The 18,276-nt window shown below is 42.2% G+C and overlaps 1 protein-coding gene across 3 annotated transcripts in view; it reads right to left on the reverse strand.

Moving 5' to 3' along the window:
* kidins220a (kinase D-interacting substrate 220a) overlaps positions 1-18,276 on the reverse strand; it is a 52,751-nt gene that overhangs the window by 20,408 nt on the left and 14,067 nt on the right. For all 3 annotated transcript variants that reach the window (XM_030082004.1, XM_030082006.1, XM_030082005.1), the window contains exons 15-23: positions 17,894-18,059; positions 17,255-17,406; positions 15,946-16,046; positions 14,818-15,003; positions 13,994-14,134; positions 12,359-12,596; positions 12,012-12,106; positions 9,212-9,356; positions 7,853-8,015 (exon numbers count right to left, since the gene is read on the reverse strand). In XM_030082004.1, the coding sequence (XP_029937864.1) occupies positions 7,853-8,015; positions 9,212-9,356; positions 12,012-12,106; positions 12,359-12,596; positions 13,994-14,134; positions 14,818-15,003; positions 15,946-16,046; positions 17,255-17,406; positions 17,894-18,059 (1,387 nt within the window). The remainder of the gene's footprint in view (positions 1-7,852; positions 8,016-9,211; positions 9,357-12,011; positions 12,107-12,358; positions 12,597-13,993; positions 14,135-14,817; positions 15,004-15,945; positions 16,047-17,254; positions 17,407-17,893; positions 18,060-18,276) is intronic.

The following is an 18,276-nucleotide window of genomic DNA, read 5'->3' on the forward strand; positions in this document are numbered from 1 at the left end:
AGTGTGCCCCAGGCCTTCTGGATGGCTGAGTGGCGAGCCTCGTTGTCCACTTAAAGGTCAGCGCTGACCCCCTCGCAGCCCTGTGCTGCTATTTATAATCAGCCCCCCACCTTCCAGCAGTTCCAGCACAAAGGGACAACAGAGCGGGAGAAATCAACGATATGGGCTTTTCTTTTTTTCTAGCTTTCCCTTCATCCTCTCCCTATGCTTTCTCTCTCTCTCTCTCTCTCTCTCTTTGCGTCTCTATTTCTAGCTCCACTTGCTTCATAAGTCCATCTTGGTGTCTGCTACACATCATCACATTTAAATGTTAATCCAATATTGTCGTCACCGATCAAGGACGCTGACTAAAGAGCGCAGGGCGAGCAGAGGTGCAGTGGAGGCTTCTCGTGCATTTGAAATGATTCTTTATGCTTTGTGCATAAAAGGGAACAGAGAGTAGTTCTCTTGTTTCAGACCAATTAGACTAATCCTTCAACCTCGGCTTACGAGCAGAAATGAAAGGGCTTTAAGGATTTGCTAACAAAGAATGCTGCATGACGTTCTTTCCGTCCTCACATGGCAGGCTGCACACACATGCGGAGACATTCAAACGCTTGCTATTATACACAAAAAAAGCACACGCACGCACACCACCTTGTGTGTCACCTGTACACCTTGGCTGCGGCTGTCGTGTTTTTTTTTTTGGTTTTTTTAACCATTCTGAGCAGCTCTGTGGGAGTTTGGTGGTGAAGCTGGCTGAGGCTGATTCATGTATTAGTCACCGCAGCCAAACACCTGAGGGATGGAGGGACGACGACATAGCCCAAACCAACATGCGCACACACATACACACACACACACACACACACACACACTCAACAGATGGGCAGAACGGTACCAGCAGAAGACCACTCCCACTATATAAACACAGCCATATGAGAGCCAGGGGGCAGTGTGTGTGAGTGTGTGTGCGTGTGTGAGACCACCACCTGGACGTATTCCCGTCTCGCTCCGAGCAGCAGTATCACCTGAGGCTTGGAACTCACCTGGGATGTGGACACACCAATCCTCAAACAGTAATCCTGCTGGTGCCTGGTCTGATCCTCTACAGTTTTCATGTGTTGTAATTCCTTCACCTCAGTTTACCCCGGAGACCAAACTGTCCCTTCTCTTTTCTTCTCGCTCTCTCTTTTATCCCGTCTCTTATCTGCCTTATTTCACCCCCTCTGCCTTCTCCATCTTTATCTCATCCCAACCACACTTTATTTTCTCTCTGTCTCTGTCTGTCTCTGCTATCTGCTGGTCAGTCAGGCAGTTTGTCAGCAAACCGGTGTGGAGACTCAATAAAGAAGCCCGTCTCCTATCGGGGACGCGGCGAGCGCTCTATTGGGAAATAGGTGACTTCACAACAGCGTTTACAAATTCACACACGTTTTAGGGCTGCCTGGCAAATGGCGGCGCACTGAGCGATCGAATTACCCGTTTTACTCCGTCTTCCACTGAAATACCTCCTGGAGGGATTTAGCACGGAGACAATGGGCTCCCTCAGCGGAGGACAGAGAGAAAGAGGGAAAAACCATTTTCTAGCGTTCACCGTGCACCCAGATTATAGACACTGTTGTGAACGTGATGGAAATTCACATGAACAATAGGCCATGTGGCGGAGAGAAAAGACTTTTCATTCGAGGGCAGGAAAAGTTCAAAAGTATTCATCATAAGAAAAGAAAAGGATCTCACCCTTTTTTTGCAGCCGGGTATTTAATAGCTTATTAAAGGATTCCACATAAAGGGAATCACCCGCATGAGCTTTGGAATGGCGCTTTTATCCCGACACGTAATTGCAACCAAATTACAATAATTGTGCCAATTAAAGTAATCCTGAATGAAGAGAGTGTCATCTTAATGTTTCAGTACTTGGGAGAAGAGTCTCTCTAATTAAGACTGAATTGCCTGGCTATGTATTCATTCAGAGTGCGATTAGTGAAAAAAGTTTTGAAGTGTCCGAGGAGTGCCTGGCTCTAGTCACATCGTCGAGAGGAGGATTGTTCAGAGGATGAATGCAGGGTCAGGCCAAATGAATGGAGGGGAGGAGAGGAACAGTTGATTCTTCGCATACTAACACATGATGGCGGCTGTACATGACACAAAAATGGCAAAAAATAATAAAATCTTTATTTAAAAAAATTACAAATGATTTGCAAGCAGATAGTGAACTGAAACAGTCCTAGACCAGGCCACTGAGAATGAATAAATGGCACTGTCTCACAACAGACTAGTCTGATATTACTGTATAGCCGGGATAAAAAGCGTTTAAAAGTATCTCTGTCCATGCAAAACCAGTGTAAAGACAAACATCTCTTTTTTGTTACAGATAGTTTTTTCAGCATTTCTGCTTTATTTCATAGCGACAGCTGAGAGAGACAGGAGAGGTAGTGAAGACACTTGAACCCAGGCCGCTGCAGTAAGGACTTTGCCTTGATAGGTGGTGCGTGCTGTACGAGGTGAGCCACAGGGTGCCCTAACACTACCTCTCGAACTAGTTTTCTGCTGTGTTCTGCTTCCCATGCAGTGTGTGAATGTGTGTGTGCATATGCATGTTTGTTGAACACAGCCCGCATCTCAGGGTCTGATTAATTACACCGATTCTCAGAGGAGTTGAGGGTGACATATGTTCTTGCACTGGTGTGAGAGCTAGGTGTGTGTGTGTGTGTGTGTGTGTGTGTGTGTGTGTATGTGTGTGTGTGTATACTGTGTGTTTTGCATGTATAACACATGTGCCAGGTTTATGTGTGATTCAAGGTGTGTGTACATGCATATGTTCACTCACAAATGCACGTAGTGTTTTGTATGTGTGTGTTTCATTACCAGTGTACGTGTTACCTTGTGTGTGTGTGTGTGTGTGTGTGTGTGCGTGACATCAACTCTTGTTGTTTCTGTGTGTGCATACATATAAGCGTGTCTATGCAATAAGGTGTGTGTGCATGTGTGTGTGGAGCGCGGAGAAGATTCAGGTGCGGCGCCAGAAACACACTCCTGTGTGCGGCGGGGGCATCCTGGCACAGACAGGGCACCAGATGTCAGAGCAGAGCAGGAACCTGCTCGGTGGACCAGTGACACTTTTTTTTCTAGGGCTGAAAACGGGATCTGGGCGTCCAGGAATAAACTCTCTAAGGGGCCTCAACCCGCCCCCGCGCATCATCAGTTCCAAAAATCTTAACCCCTCAACCAAAACACAAAACCATTTCTCTTTCAACAAGACTTCCCTGGCAAAAGTATTCTAAACCCACAAACTAATCATTAAAGAGAAAGACGAACACTGAAACTGAATGCCTACCAATGAGAGAAACTATTTATTTTATTATTCTATCTATTTTCTCTCTTGTGTCACCACTAACAAGTCTCTCTCACTTCATTCCCACTGTCTAAATAAAGAATAAGCGGTACTTGATCTGCCTGATGTCCTGCCATTGCACTTAATTAATGTGCAAATTTATGCAGCAAGGTGCTCCAAAATCTAATCAGATTATCTGTTGTGAAAGAGCTACCTGCAGAATAAGCATGAAGTCTCAATAATGTTCTCTAGCATTGTTCACAGCAATGTTCTTCAGTTGTGATTTTCACTAGAACCACCTATTTTTTTACTCATTAATACACAAATGTACACTCAATTTATTAGGTACACCTGCATAATCTAGTACAATCCAATACAAATGATGCTTATAATGCTCAGGTTTGGCATTGAGCTCATAGTTAGTGGTGCTGTTGTACTGGACTGCATTTCATTGAGAGCTGTTTCTAATATTCTGTCCCCCACATGTATGTAAATAGGGAGGACAAAAAATTAGAAACACCTCTCAATATAATGTAGTCCAGTACAAGACCTCCGCAAACTACAACCTCAATAATAACACAATTAAATTTACACATTCTCCACAATGTCAGCAAGAACCAAACATTATACACTTTTCTTAAAAGGTAAAATTTATGGCAGAGCTGTTGCATTGAGCTGCATTACGTTGTAAAGGCGGACCTAATAAAGCGGACACTGAGTGAATGCAGCAAGGTACTCAAACATCCAATGCGATTATTAACCTATGATGTGAGCATGATTTTTTATCTTATCTTATCTTTTATCTCATGATTTTATGATTTTTTTTATTTATCACATATCGTTTTTGAATTATTTTGTTCACAAAGGAGTCTACACAGACACAGACTCCACCACAGCATAATATACAGCATATAATGGACCATACAGGATATAAAAATATATTAATTGTGAGAGAGAAAACAGTGGAAAAATTGTTCTGTAAAAGTGTAAAAGAGCAAGTTCCTGCTTCCCTACCTGCTCACTTATGTAAAGTCAGTCTGAAGAGGAACATCAGCTGAATGCCTAAATGAAATGTAATGACTCTAAAACAACATCAAGCAAATAAACATACAAAAAGCAAATTAACGGTGTTGGAAATAGCTTTAAAGCAATAACCATGAAGAAGGAAAGAGCTAGGCTAGCTATAGCCATTAAGTTTATAATGGCAGCTACAACAAGGAACAAGTGATTCCTGAGAAAAGAGAAGAGACTGAGGAGACAGAAATGACATCGCTGAACACAACATAAACAAGGCTCCAGGCTCCAAATTCAATTTGCCAGTGATAAAAAAAAAGAGAAAAAAAAAAACAAAACATCCAAAACATGGATTCAGGGTTGTTAATTTGACGGCTACAAATATGAGGGCCAGTCCAAAACACTTCTTGCTTTGTTTTCTCTTCAATTTCTCTCAGTGTGTTAGGCAGGCCACAACGCTGGCTCACTACTAGAGGTGTAATTTGTAGTTTTCCCTGCAGAACTAGTGAGACAAACATGTTAACCATGCTGTGTGCATGTGTGTCTATGTGTGTATAAGCTCGTTTGGTTTGAGCCAATATTTTCAACAGACACTGCCATCTTTGTTACACCGTCTTTCTCCTGCTACCCAGCATTAGGAGGTCTGGTCTTACTGTTAATGATAGAAATCGCTGAGGTTATTAACCGATTACACATTCTCCATCAGATTAGAGGCTGAACTGGCCCACTCCGGCTGCAGGAATTATCGTTACACGTCTCTCTTCTTGCCGTGTCCTACAATGACACTTCACAGCCCTTCACACACGCAATTCGCTGCCAGGCAAGTTGCTAAAAACAGCTTTTAGCCATTTTGACAGCATGTGGGTTTGTGTGTGAGATATGGGGAAGGCAGGCAATCCTTTCTATTTCTCCTCTTTTACAGGAGGTCAGGTACCAGCTACAGTTACAGTAAAGAGAGTGATTGTCATTTTCATCTTTGAATATGAACTGACTCATTCACTGAAAGGCACTGTGTAACACTCGCAAATGTCAACCTATGGTTTTGCAGGGAATGAGTTAACTGAGTTTCAATTTATTAGGTTATGTAGAGAAACCTAAATTTAGACTGTCTTTTGACAATGAGGCTAAATTAAAGCAATTACCTCAAGCCATCATCAAAACAGTATGTTTTCATCTTTAATAAGAAAGAAATAACTTTATCTGTGCAATATCCTTAGAAATCTAGGCTATAAATCTTACAGAGAGATGAGGAAAAGGAGGAGTGCGCTGGCTTGTGACTGAGATGCAGGGCGACAGTTGACCTATAAGGGGCTGACTCACCCCCACGTTCACTTCACCATTAATATATTCACTTAGTAACGCTCAGGGGATGTGCAGCTCTGCTGTGAAAAATGGCTGAGCACAACGTTTCACAAAGCACGCACACATTAGGCCCGAACCACTGTTGTCATGTGTTTTACTGATAACAGAACAAATAACAACAACACAAAACACACGAGCTACAAACTGCACAAAGCACATATAGAATAACTCGGCTCAGGCGATGACAGAAGTACTGCAGGCTTTAATTCATGACATACGATACGGGACAATCTGAGTTGGGCAGGTTGAATTTCAGGTATGAGATAGGAAACATGTGTGTGTGCCTATTTGTGTATGTGTGCGTACATGTTTGCTGACTGCAGGGCAGCAGTTGAAAAGGAAAGCGAGGAGAAGCAGCTATCCATTTCTCAGGCAGGCAGACAGTTGGGTAAAGGAGGCCTGCGGTTCTGAGTGGCCAGCCGGATGTCCGTCCGCCGTTGACAGAGAAGGCAGAATAACTCACCCAGAAAAAAAGCATGCCCAAAGAGGATCACGAGAAAGAGGAAGAAAAGAGCAGAGACAGAGAGAGATAAAGACAGACAGAGAGAGGCCTAAGTCTTATCGGCAGTGGATCAGTGCTAGAGATAAGGCCTCTAGGCGAGGTGTCTGTGTTTAGCCCATTCAAGGCTTCCTGTCATCATCATTAAGGCCGGTTCTCTGATGACCAATACAGAACACAGCAGCCATTTGGAAAGACTCCCAATGAGGATGAAAATAAAGTAAGACAGGACCGTTGATCCAAAACAAGATGATTACTGCATTACATCTAACAGGAAGTGTAAGCTCTGGTAAAAACACTAGAATCTGCGACGTTTAGCATTTTTGGTTGGACGAAGCAGTATGAGAGCTTTTTTGTGGCTGCCCGATTAATAGCACATACTCGTAAATCACTATCTTCACTTACATAATAACCACAATATTTGACTATATATTGAAATTTCATTGCAATTAATTCCCTTTAGCACGCTCACTGTCGTTTAGAATTAGTCAGGATACTGACAGGCAATTCATAAGTGCAGTGAAGTAATTTTGTGGCTCAGATTAACAATGGTGGTACAAAATGGAGATCATAATATCAAGAAAAATAATCATTATAATCTTACAACCATGAATATTATTAGAGTTACAGCCTTCCTCCCCTCGTATTCATCCATGTAGCAATTTCTTCGGCACCTGAATAAAAGGGAAGATGATTCCTATTGTCCTTTGAAAAACAAACAGCAAAAACCCAGCCTAATGAGACAGCGGTGCGCCTCAGTGTTGGATGGGGGATGTGCTGCTGACTCTAGCTGGCTGACTGGCTGACAGTAAGTGTGTGTGACACTTCCCTGCCGCAGGAGTCCCGGGCGCTAGTGTATTGTGACAGAGTGCAACCTTTAAAGGCCAGCTACTGATGCACAACAGCACCCAAACGCAACCACTCAGCCTGCGTCAGCCTCCTTCCCCTCTTCTCTGTCGTGAGCACGCCCAACAGCATTTGTGGCATCACACAAATAAATGCACAAACAAACACAGATACACAAACACATACCTGACAGGTTTCCCCTACTGTTCAACCAAACATGCCTAGCCCTGTCTCTTGGCTTGGTCTCTTTTTCAAATGTAGAGAAATAAGGGCTATAATGCAGTTGTCATCATTTGCCTTATGCATTATGATCAGTTACAAAACCTGTCTGTCAGTTGCCAATCAGTGTGTCACTCAGCCACTGGCACTAACTGTGCACTAATGATGTGGCCTCAGAAAAGAAGATCATCTACTGCCACCTACTGGTCAAAAATATTCACATCGCTGATACAAAGACAGAATGATGATTGATGCGATGCTTTATTATATACAGTGCTTGTTTTTGTTGCTGCCCTCCACAGGGAGGTCAAATCAGGGGGGGTCAGTGAGGGAATACTGCTGCAGAAACTCCTTGCCTTGCTCAGGGACACTTTAGCAGAGCAGATGTTTGAATTTGAGTCCTTCAGCTAAACTCAGTTGACCTAATTTCCATGGAGATAATTAAATTTCATCTCATCTCAATTTAAAAAGGTAGCTTACTGAGGAATCAGTATGCCTCCACAGGAAAGAAAGAAAGGAGTCTGCATGGGTGCGTACAAGTCTGTACATCTTGTTGATGAGAGATAAGGAATGAGAGACAGTGTGTGTGTTGTATGTACCTTTCATAGATGGCCTTGAGGGTGACCTGATCAGAGACTCCATCAGTCTCTTCCAGGAAGAGGATGAGCCAGGACGTCCTGTAAGGCCACTCCTCCGTCAGGTTGATCCATGACGCTAGCCGGTCCCAGTTGAAGACGATCTGATTGGCCCGCAACAAACGACCTGCCAAAAATGCATCCACAGGGCTGTTTGCTTCTGCAAGTCAGTGACCTGCTCTGACCTTAACAGCCTAATCTAAATGAAGAAAAAAAGCTTTTCCTAATGTTATTCCCCGACTCTCTCAGTCGGTTTACAGTCCTCCCAAAATAATGAGAGGCAGTTGTAGCCTAGAGGTTACAAAAGTTGTCTTTTTACTAGAAGGCTACCAGTTTGAATCCACTGAAAAAACTGTATGAATGTAAAGCAATATGGTTAATAAATAAAAATGAAGACTGATTTATCAGCGATGGGAAAACTGTTAATAGCACCAACCTGCTCCTTAGAAAAAGAAGTTAAAGATAAAGAATATTAATTTAAACAAATACTGTTATGGACTCTTTGTTGTAGTTTTATTGTGACATAGTGAATAAACATTTATCATGGTGGAGCACCATGTGGGCCAAATTCAATCTCAAACCAAATGAGCGAAAACTTTTTACAATATATCACAACATAGCAAAAAAATTAATTAATTAATTAAAAACAACTCTGATATCAGTTTTGAACTGGTATCAGTAAGATATTTAGGTCTTGATTTCACAAAACAATACGCATGGCAGCAAAGGATGACTACAGATGTCATCTCAACATTCATTTTGACGCTATATTTACACAGGTTTTCAAATTCTGGCGCATGTTGTTGTATCAACATCTATTTAACATTAAGCCATTTGCTGTTGCCGTTTACTGTGTCTCCAACTGCTGTTCCGTTTTCTGTTGCCCTGACAGTATCTGTTAGTAATTTATTCATGTCTCTTGTTTGTGACTTCCTTTTTTTTTAAAATCCTAATCCTCTGTCAAGCTGTTATTGTAAACAATATTTATTCTTAATTAAAATGCCTGGTTAAGGGCCTAGAGACAGAATTTCCTCTATATTAAAATTCTCGGTTAAAGGTCCCGCCTCTAAAACCACATGTTTGCCCCCACTGGCCAAGGATTAAATCTGTCAGAGCTTTGTTTCCTGTGCCTTTATCTTCCCCGCTGCTTTCCAGTGTCTGAATAAAGAGGGGGGAAAAACATAACAGTGGGCCCATTCCCCTTTAAAATAACTCATTTAGTTTCTTTAGGAGCACAGTAATTAAATCACTGGAACATACATAGTTTGAGTTAATGCTATGGAATTAGGATGGTGCTGAAGCAGCGCGTGTTTTTTTCCTCACCAGTGACAGAGATGATGTTGAGCAGCCTCCTCATGGTCTGTGGGCTGATGTCACTGAACCAGTCCTCAGTCACCAGCAGTTTAGTCAGGTCGAAGGACATCTGCCTGGTGATGGTCCTCTGCATCTGGCGACGCCGGTACGTGTCCTAGAGAGACAGTGAGGATAAAAAGATTCATATCTACATAAGACTGGAAATTTTATACATTAGGATCTGATGTGTTTCCAGCTAGCATGACTTAATTTATAGTTTCACTTGTCATTCATTCATAAAAAATCAAATGCGGAAATGGTGGGCGTCACTTTCTGATCAAAATGTGTGAGAAATCCAGTTAAAGTATAAGAAAAAAAGCAACGGAAAGAGACATTTCTAAGATGTCCCCTGAGCTGTGGCAGGAATCTGAAAGCATTCATCCCCACTGCCACATGCTGTCCATCAGGAGACAGGAAAACAGGCGCTGTGAGGTCACTGTGTGATCTCAGGTCATGACATCTTAAGAGCTTATGTTTGAAGAGACAGACTGTGAAACAAATAGGATAGATGACGTGGCCTAAAAATACACTTGCAGAGCTACTTTTGCCCCATTCCAAATTGCAGACATTGTAACGCATCACTAATTCTATAACATTTTCTGCAGCATCAAAATTCAATTTAATTCAGGTTATTTAGATCATACAAGAAACTGAGGCCAATTAACAGTGATTTTAAGCTCTGCTTGCTTCCACTCTTCCTTGCTGTATCATCGCCCCACAAGTAAGAGATATAGTCGTTCTCAGTGACTGCAAGGAAAACACAAAGAGCCAAAGTCCAAAGCTGGACAGTCATGACGCACAGGCTAGCTATTGACACAGATCCATGAGAGAACATCTGTGATGATATCAGACAGCTGCCATGATCATGAGCCAAAGCAAGGCTTTTGGTTGACTTTGAAGTCATAACGCCAGTTTTATGACCTCCTTCTCAGAGAGATGAAACATATGGCCACCATTCAGTCAGCACTGAAAAGGTCCACCGTAGAGTTAGCCCTGTGCGCCTGACAATTCTCTGATGTACACTTGACAGACTTACCCGTTATACACATTTACTTTTTAAACAGCAGTTCAGTTTTAATTTGCCATGCTAATCCCAGGGTTTGTTTTCACTGATTTATCTGAAGCAGTAACTGCTCAAGAATATTTGTTGATTTCTACTGTTCCTTGTTTTTTTTGTTTGTGTGTTGCGTTTTTGTACAGGAGAGTACCTTCAGAATAATTTGTAGAATGTAACTCTCCAACAAGATTTCTACCAGCTGAAATAAGTGACAAATTATCTTTAAAAAATGACAGGTGGCAGAATTCCAACAAATTATGGGAATTTCTAGAGGCAAGCAGGTGGTTAAGTCCTTGCTTGAAAAACACTTGGACAGGTTGGATCCTTTGTGTTTTAGAAATACTGAATACCGAGCGTCAGGTAATATTTTACAGAAAGGAGCTGTCTGCACACCCCACTAAACCACCATGACAGGTGCTAAAAACACAGATCATTAAAGGCAAATCCAGGGAAATCAGAATGATCCCACACACTGTCTTCACTTGCACAGCAGAAGCCTGATGAAGGTCTTACTGACAGAAATATTACAATAAAGTTCCTGTGCAAAAGAAGACAGTGTGCGAGATCACCATGATTTCTCTGCATTTACTTATGAGTATGAGATAACATTTTCAATATTATATTTTCCAAAAAGAGAACAAAGGGTGTTATAAAGAATTAGTCTTAATATCTGTTACAATAGAAATCACTCTTCATGATTAACTAACAGCTTATAGGAGATCTTCACTCATGCTGGGATGTACAAAACACAGGAATGGATGGAAATAAGCCAGCACAGATAGTCGCAATGTGATCCAGAACTTGAGAAGCCACACGAGAATGGAGAGCCACTAATTCTTTCCCCTCCCGTCTTCAATTTAATCTCCACTTGTAAAGAGAGGGTCCTCCTGCTGTAACATGAGCTGCCAAGAGCTAGCTAGCCGTGGAGGGCAAATAAAAACAGTGCGCCGCCACGTAATAAAAGGGCCAACGCCAATAATGGAGGGTACCAGATAAATCAGGAATACAAACAAATGTCAAACAAATGAACAAGAGAGGGATACGGGAGGGGAGGGAGGGGGCGGGGGGGGAAGGGGTCTCGCAGGGGGGAAGAAGGCAGCAGCGACAGCAGCGGAGTCACTTAGCCTCCTGCCAGCAGACCGGGTGCCAGTGTTTTGTCACAGGGACCCACTGCTGCTAGGCCTTGTCATTAGGCTGTGGCAGCACAGCAGGAAGGATAAACAGCCATTACATCAATTACACCAGGAACCTTGGCCGCACACCGAGCATCTCGCTCTCTTCCTCTGTCTGTGTCTCCTTCTGTCCTCTGGCCTCAGCCGTGCCTGCCAACACCACACCTTTACTGAACCCCCCCCTTTAAGGATGGGCCAGAGAAGAGAGACCTGTGCCGGCTAAGCCTATACGCAGCCTTTGGCATTTTCAGTTCTAGCTGGGGTGAAGTAACTGCATTTTAATTTAGTCTGATTAATGTTGAGTCGTCAAGCATTCATTTCCAGCCTTGAGATATTTGCGGATAACTTGGGTGTAGTGGGAAAGTGATCAAATTTATTTTGCATAGCTTCGTAAACAAAGCGACTGTGGCAAATTTATTATGGTACCAAAAGTTGCTCTGGAGTTTGTTATTATTGTTGTTGTTGTTGTTTCCTGATGGTTGGGCTGGGATGGGGTGTGAATAGTGTCTAATTAGGGTGACAAGTACAATGAGTGTTTTACCCTGCGGTTGAGGGCGTTCTTGCTGCCAAACTTAGCCTGATCTCCCAGACCCAGGCTGTTCTGGGACATCTTCCTATCCATGTCCTCATGCCATCCTGGGAGGGAGACATGGAAAGAGAGGGTCAGAGAGCGAGACAGAGAGAGAGAAAGGGAAAAAGAAAACAGAAAGAGAAGGAGAGAGACTGAGAAAGAAGATCATCACATCACAACAATCTAACCCTATTTCAAACATAATGGCTCACAGCTGTTGTTGAACTCCTCAACTCATCACATGGGCAAAAAACTGTGTGTCCTTGTGTGCATGTGTATACACTGAAAGGTTTTGTGTGTAGGCTCATGTCCTTTACCCTCAGCAGGCAACAGGTCTCCGTTGGTGGGTGCTGCCATACAGAGTTTCTTGGCCGAACTGAAGCCCCGGCTGTTGAGGAAGACAGGCAGGTGGACGATGTTCCTCATGTAGTCGTGGCCGTTGATGTTGGAGTCTCTCAGCACACTGTTGAGGTTCTGGTTTATGGCTTTGATGATGATGTGTGGATCACTGGCAAAGATGGAAATAAATGGGCCTTTGGAGAACAGCACCCTCACCTGGCAGTGGAAAGGAACCACATTTTTACATACTTGTCTTTCAGCACCATTTTTATAGTTATTATTAAGACTGGATACGGGTAGCAGCAAACTCACAATACAATATAAATCAGAATAAATGGGTTATGATTTGATTTGTATCACAATACATTATAAAACTCTACTGAACTGACCGATAATGTAGCTTGAAATACAACTTACTGCATAATATCTGGGTAAAATAATCAAATATGTGACATAGTAAATTATAAATCAGGTGATTAAAAATAATTTAATTCAAAATTACCATTCTGATTTATTGAATTAGTACAAAATTTCATGGCAATGCTCAGCTGTACTGATGTTTTTACACAGCTATAGTGATTACATAGGATGCATTTGTCAAACTGCGATACCTACAAGTACTGCTCTATTAATGCTGTACTTTCAGGCAGAGGGTCATGCACTTGGACATTTAGGTTTAGTTTCGTTCAGCAGTGTTAGAAAACAGTGTTTTATTTCACCCTTGTCCTAACACATCAGGTTCAAATCAGCCATGTCTAATAACATCATGTCAAAATAGATAGATTACAGGCAAACATGAAAACTAGCACTAACAGTCTGGAATGCTTCAACTACTAGTTTAACTTAATTACTGTTGCGAAGCGGACTGTCAGCAGCACATGGTGAGGGGGATTTCCACTCTGCTAACTAAGGGACATTGTCTAAGTGTCACAGGACACTGATTTGTGCTGCATACATCCGCGGTTTGCTAACTCCTGGCCAGCACCCTTAGGCTCACCTCATAGGCTGATGAACCTCAGTCTCTACAGAAACTGTGAGCAGTATCAACTGAGTCACTATCATATGATTATAGCGCAGCATACATCTACATCTGTCGGTAGGAAAAATATGTAGTTTGCATTAAAAAAAGAAATTGAATTTGGTCATTTGTGTATCCTGCAGAAAAACAGTGTATTTAAGAGTAGCCTGGTTGAATCTCTCCAAACAGAAGATGGCTTCATAGTGGCTGGGAGGCGCTTGCCGAGATGAGAAGATTACATTAGCACACAGGAGGCTGCCATCCTCCGGGGGATTACTCCACCAAATAATAACATTTGGCTGAAGGAAATTCTATTACGCCAGCTGGGAGGAGGAATCTGAACTTGGAGGCGAGCTGAGACAGCTGGGAAGACCAGAAACTGCACCGGTGCTGTGTGGGCTGTGTGTGCGCAGGTGAAAGAGCCACCGAGAGCTAAGGCCACGTGGCAGCTTCTCGACAACACAGCTACTCATGGTTACAAATTTACATGAATCACGGACATTGAGTAATTTAATTCTTCCATATTATGTTGTTATCAGCTCGGGGAAACTGCACATATAGCCCACCGCACCCCCCACCACACAGAAAAACACACCGTGTCCAGCATCTGCAGCACTTTGTCCTGTTCACAGGCATCCAGCCCGTCGATGATGACAGCCATGCGTGTCTGGTTCTGGGTGAAGCCATCGATGGTCTTTGCCATCTTCGACATTAGCTCCACTTCATGCTTCAGAACCTGGTGTGAAATAGGAAATTAAAAAAGTCTCAGTGGCTCAGTTTGCACAGTGCAGAGACACTACAAATCCACCAAAGCCAGAGTGCAGCTTGCTTTGTCTGATGTCACAGTAACACAACATTTTGAGAGGCTTTTGCTTCCTTCACTTGATGTACTTCCAAACAGGTTGTTGGGACGGGGCTTAACACAGAGAGGCATCATCCACAAGTGTTACTAATGAGTGATCAGTTAAGGAGAGCAAGGCAATTTTATTTGATGGAATGTGATTGTTCAAAGTTTTAATTGCTTGATTTTTTCCCACAAATCATGTCACTATTGGAGATACACTTTTCCAGAATTTAGAAGTAATGGGATTTTTAAGTGAAATACAAACAAACAAAAATACAAACAAACAAAAAAAATCTAAATGTAGTAAATTATTTGTCATTAATTGTTAAGTAGGTGAAATTTAGTATGGAAAATTAGCTAACAAGTTGAAAGAGTACATTGTGTAATACATTTCAGCAAATCTCAAGTGCCAAATGTAAAACTGGTAAATATACGACTGTAGCAACACGATTAGAGAAAGAAAACACAAAATATAAAATTTAAATAGCTTTAGTCTTATCAGCTTTCTGAGACAGTCAATAAGTCAGACCACCTGACCTTGCAGAGGTACAACAGGAAAACTGTATTAATTTTACCTTCATAAATCCTTCACTCTTGAGTTTGTGCAGGTTGTTGGCAGCACTGTGGAGGCGTTTCCTCTGGGAGTTGAGGACGGAGTCGGCCACCTGCCACCAGGTCCTACAGTTGAGCAGTAAGGCCAGGCCCACCACGCTGGCCATGGCTATAAGGACCGCATTTAACGTCAAGTTCTCAGGGTTCACCTGGAGGATCAGAGCATTAAAACTGATCAAATTTACACAGAGACGGGTAGCAAGATAGTTAAAGCGAAATTAATCTTTGAGTGTTGGGTTGTGTAGTTACTAGCTTCCAAAATAACACTTTTAGCCCATAAACAAACACAAACAAAGTGAATTATGCCAATATAAAAAGCACCAAGTTGTATCATGAAACAGCTCTTCTTGTAATTTTCCTACTGAATTTCCTACTGAATTGGGAAGTATGTCTGACATCTTCTGGTCCCACAGAAGCCTTGTGCCAGGAAGAAACAACCTGATAGCAGTTTCACAAATAATTGTAATTATACAAAAAGTGGGTACCAGGACTGGGATAGTTGTTTTTTTTATACTGGTCATCCACTTTGTGTTTGTTTATGTGCTAAAAGTGTTATTTTGGGACCTATTTTGCCACACTATGGAAGTTAATGGAGAGAAACAAATACAGCAACTAACAAGGACGCTTTGCCACCATGTGGAATCATATAGTGTCCACCTATCAATACAACCCAGCACTCTACCAAAGTTCAATTTTGCTGCAAGTCCTCTGCCCCTGCGCTTGCATGTCTGCCCCTATAGGCCTGGGATCAAATCCCACCAAAGCTTTCTCTCCTGTGTCTGTCTATACCTTTCTCCTTGTCTAAATTAACAACAAACAAATACTACAGGGTTGTGGTCAGCCCACTCGTGATAATGTATAATGACACGTGCTATCTCAGTGAACATGAATCAGAGTTAGAAAATGGAATTCACACAATAAAGTGGGTACAACGTCTTCTGTAAAAACACATATATTACCTTGGCGTGATACAAATGATAACCATTTGATATGATAGCCAATTGTCATTAAAGGTCATGCTCTCTGGCTGTTGGAGCTTCTCAGAACCAACCTAAAAGTACACCACAGGCAAGATTTTCCCCGATACTCACCTTGAAGATAGCCAGCAGGGCCATCCCAGTGATCAGGCAGCCTAGCGTCAGGGCGAACAGCACAAAGGACGGCACACAACATGTTTTCTTCCACTTCTTACCTGGGATGTTGGAGGGTAATTGGAGGGAGAGAGGAAAAGCAAAAAAAAAAAAAAAAAAAAAAAAGAGTGAGGTATTTAGAGAAATTCACTAGGGGACAAAACTTTAAGAACACTTTTTCTCTACAGAGTGAGCAGGCATTTCACTTGTTTCAGCTATTACTTAAATAATTGGGATTTGGGGGTTATAGATGAAAGGAAAGACTGCTTAAATGGGGAGTTTTCAGCACTGATTTTGTTTACAAGTACAGATAATTCCAAGATTAAATAAGGTAGTTAAGATAGCCTGAGTACACTCATCGTCCAATTATGAGAAACCTGGATAAGATGCCTGGCTTATTACAATAATGAACAGGTGACTCTGTCATGGAAACATCCTGCTCTACACTTCTGGTTTTTGCTATCTGTACAAACACAGAGACACAGAGTGTCAGGAGGGCATTCTGATGTTGACAAAAAAACAAAAGCATGGCAAGCATTGCTTACTAAGAAAAAGTAGCTGACAACTACACCTTTTCATTCTCTTTTCACTGTTCTATCTGTGGGAAGGACACTAGAGGTAAACAGGAAGATTCTTTGTATACCTCTAAAATCAAAGGTGATTGCAAAGGCCTTACACCTAATTAAGACTTTAACTGGAGTACAATATGGCCAATAGACAGGTTACTCTGCAAATTAAAAACACAGACTGGATCCAGTCAAGAATACATCATGTGAAAGGTTGCGCAATTAAGTATACAGAGGGTCTTTTGTATGATGCCGTGAGATATACAAACAACTGCCACTTCAAAATGCAGTGTGAAATAGTTCAGTGTGTCTATAGGCGAAGACTAAGTGAAGAATTTTTGCATTTGTAAAAATTCTTAAGTCTTGACAACAAATCTGCCCCACAAAGACAAAAAGCAGTAACATTATGAGCAGTCAAACTGAGAAAAAGTTCTTAATTTCTCATTTGCTGTCCCAAATGTATTACTGGTGCTAGAGTGGACTATATATTGCTCAGCAGAGTCCATGGATATCATTTTCAATAACATCAATTTTGGGCTATTTGAAATACAAACCACGCTCGCCATCTTTTGACTTTGAAAACACATCGAAAGCAATTACTGCTGTTCACCTTTGGGTAGAAATATAGTGTGTCATTTAACTGTGATTCTGTGTCAGCTGAAGGGGAATGACTGACAACTTAAGCCAAAACACAATGAATGCACCTTGGATCTCGTCATTCTTGAACACCCTGAAAAGCCTGGTGGCCATGAAGCCAAACTCCCTCTCACAGGCATCCGAGAGGGTGGCGATCATCTCTGCCATGGAGGTTTCCCCGCCGACACTGGACAGACGGTTGTAATCCGTGAACAGGAACCTGCATGACACGAGACACACGGACACATCAAGACATTTGAGCCAGAGACAGGAAACTGATGCTCTATCTATGTCAGATGTAAAGGTAAAAATGGATGTTCATTGCACATTTAAAAACTACCTTCCATTTAAAGTCATCACACCTACACTGCACAGACTGTGTGTGTGTGTGTGTGTGTGTGTGTGTGTGTGTGTGTGTCTACCATGCACCCTCGGCATGTTCACATACATCAGGAATCTGCTATATGTGATGATGGTTGGTTGACAGGAGGATGTACATGACTGCCTAAATATACTATTGATCTTCACAACACAGCTGCAAATGTTCACACAACCCCCACAGTCCTCTATGCATATTAAGAAAGAAATACAGGACAAATATATCATCGCCATAAATGCACCATGGGACTGTGCTTATCTGCAGAGTGCTTTTCACTTTATTCATCTTGTTCTAGTACGACTGTGTGTGTTAATGTTGTCAGTGTCACCTGACAGGCAGGGCACGGGTGGTCTGCTCAGGAAGCTCAGGAGGGTTGACAAACATCAGTTTGAGCAGCAGCTCCAGGTAGCCCACCTGGCGAGCCAGACGGGTACTGATGACCCAGGCCCAGTTCCAGCTCTCCCCTTCACGACGACTTCCAAAATACACCAATACTGCAGACAGAAGAAGAGACACTGAAGTCTACGAAATGCCAGGTGAAGTATCTCCTGAAGAGCTGAACAACACCATTCCACTATCTTCACCCAGTCTTACTGTAGTTATTTTGAGTTCTCTTCCTAAGGCACAGCATGAACAAAAGTTTCAGCTGATTAAAAAACTTTGTTAAAACTTTGTTAGTTATGATTTCACCAAAGTGGCTTGAGTCACCCA

This window comes from Myripristis murdjan, chromosome 22, assembly GCF_902150065.1.
Source record: "Myripristis murdjan chromosome 22, fMyrMur1.1, whole genome shotgun sequence".
NCBI lineage: Eukaryota > Metazoa > Chordata > Actinopteri > Holocentriformes > Holocentridae > Myripristis > Myripristis murdjan.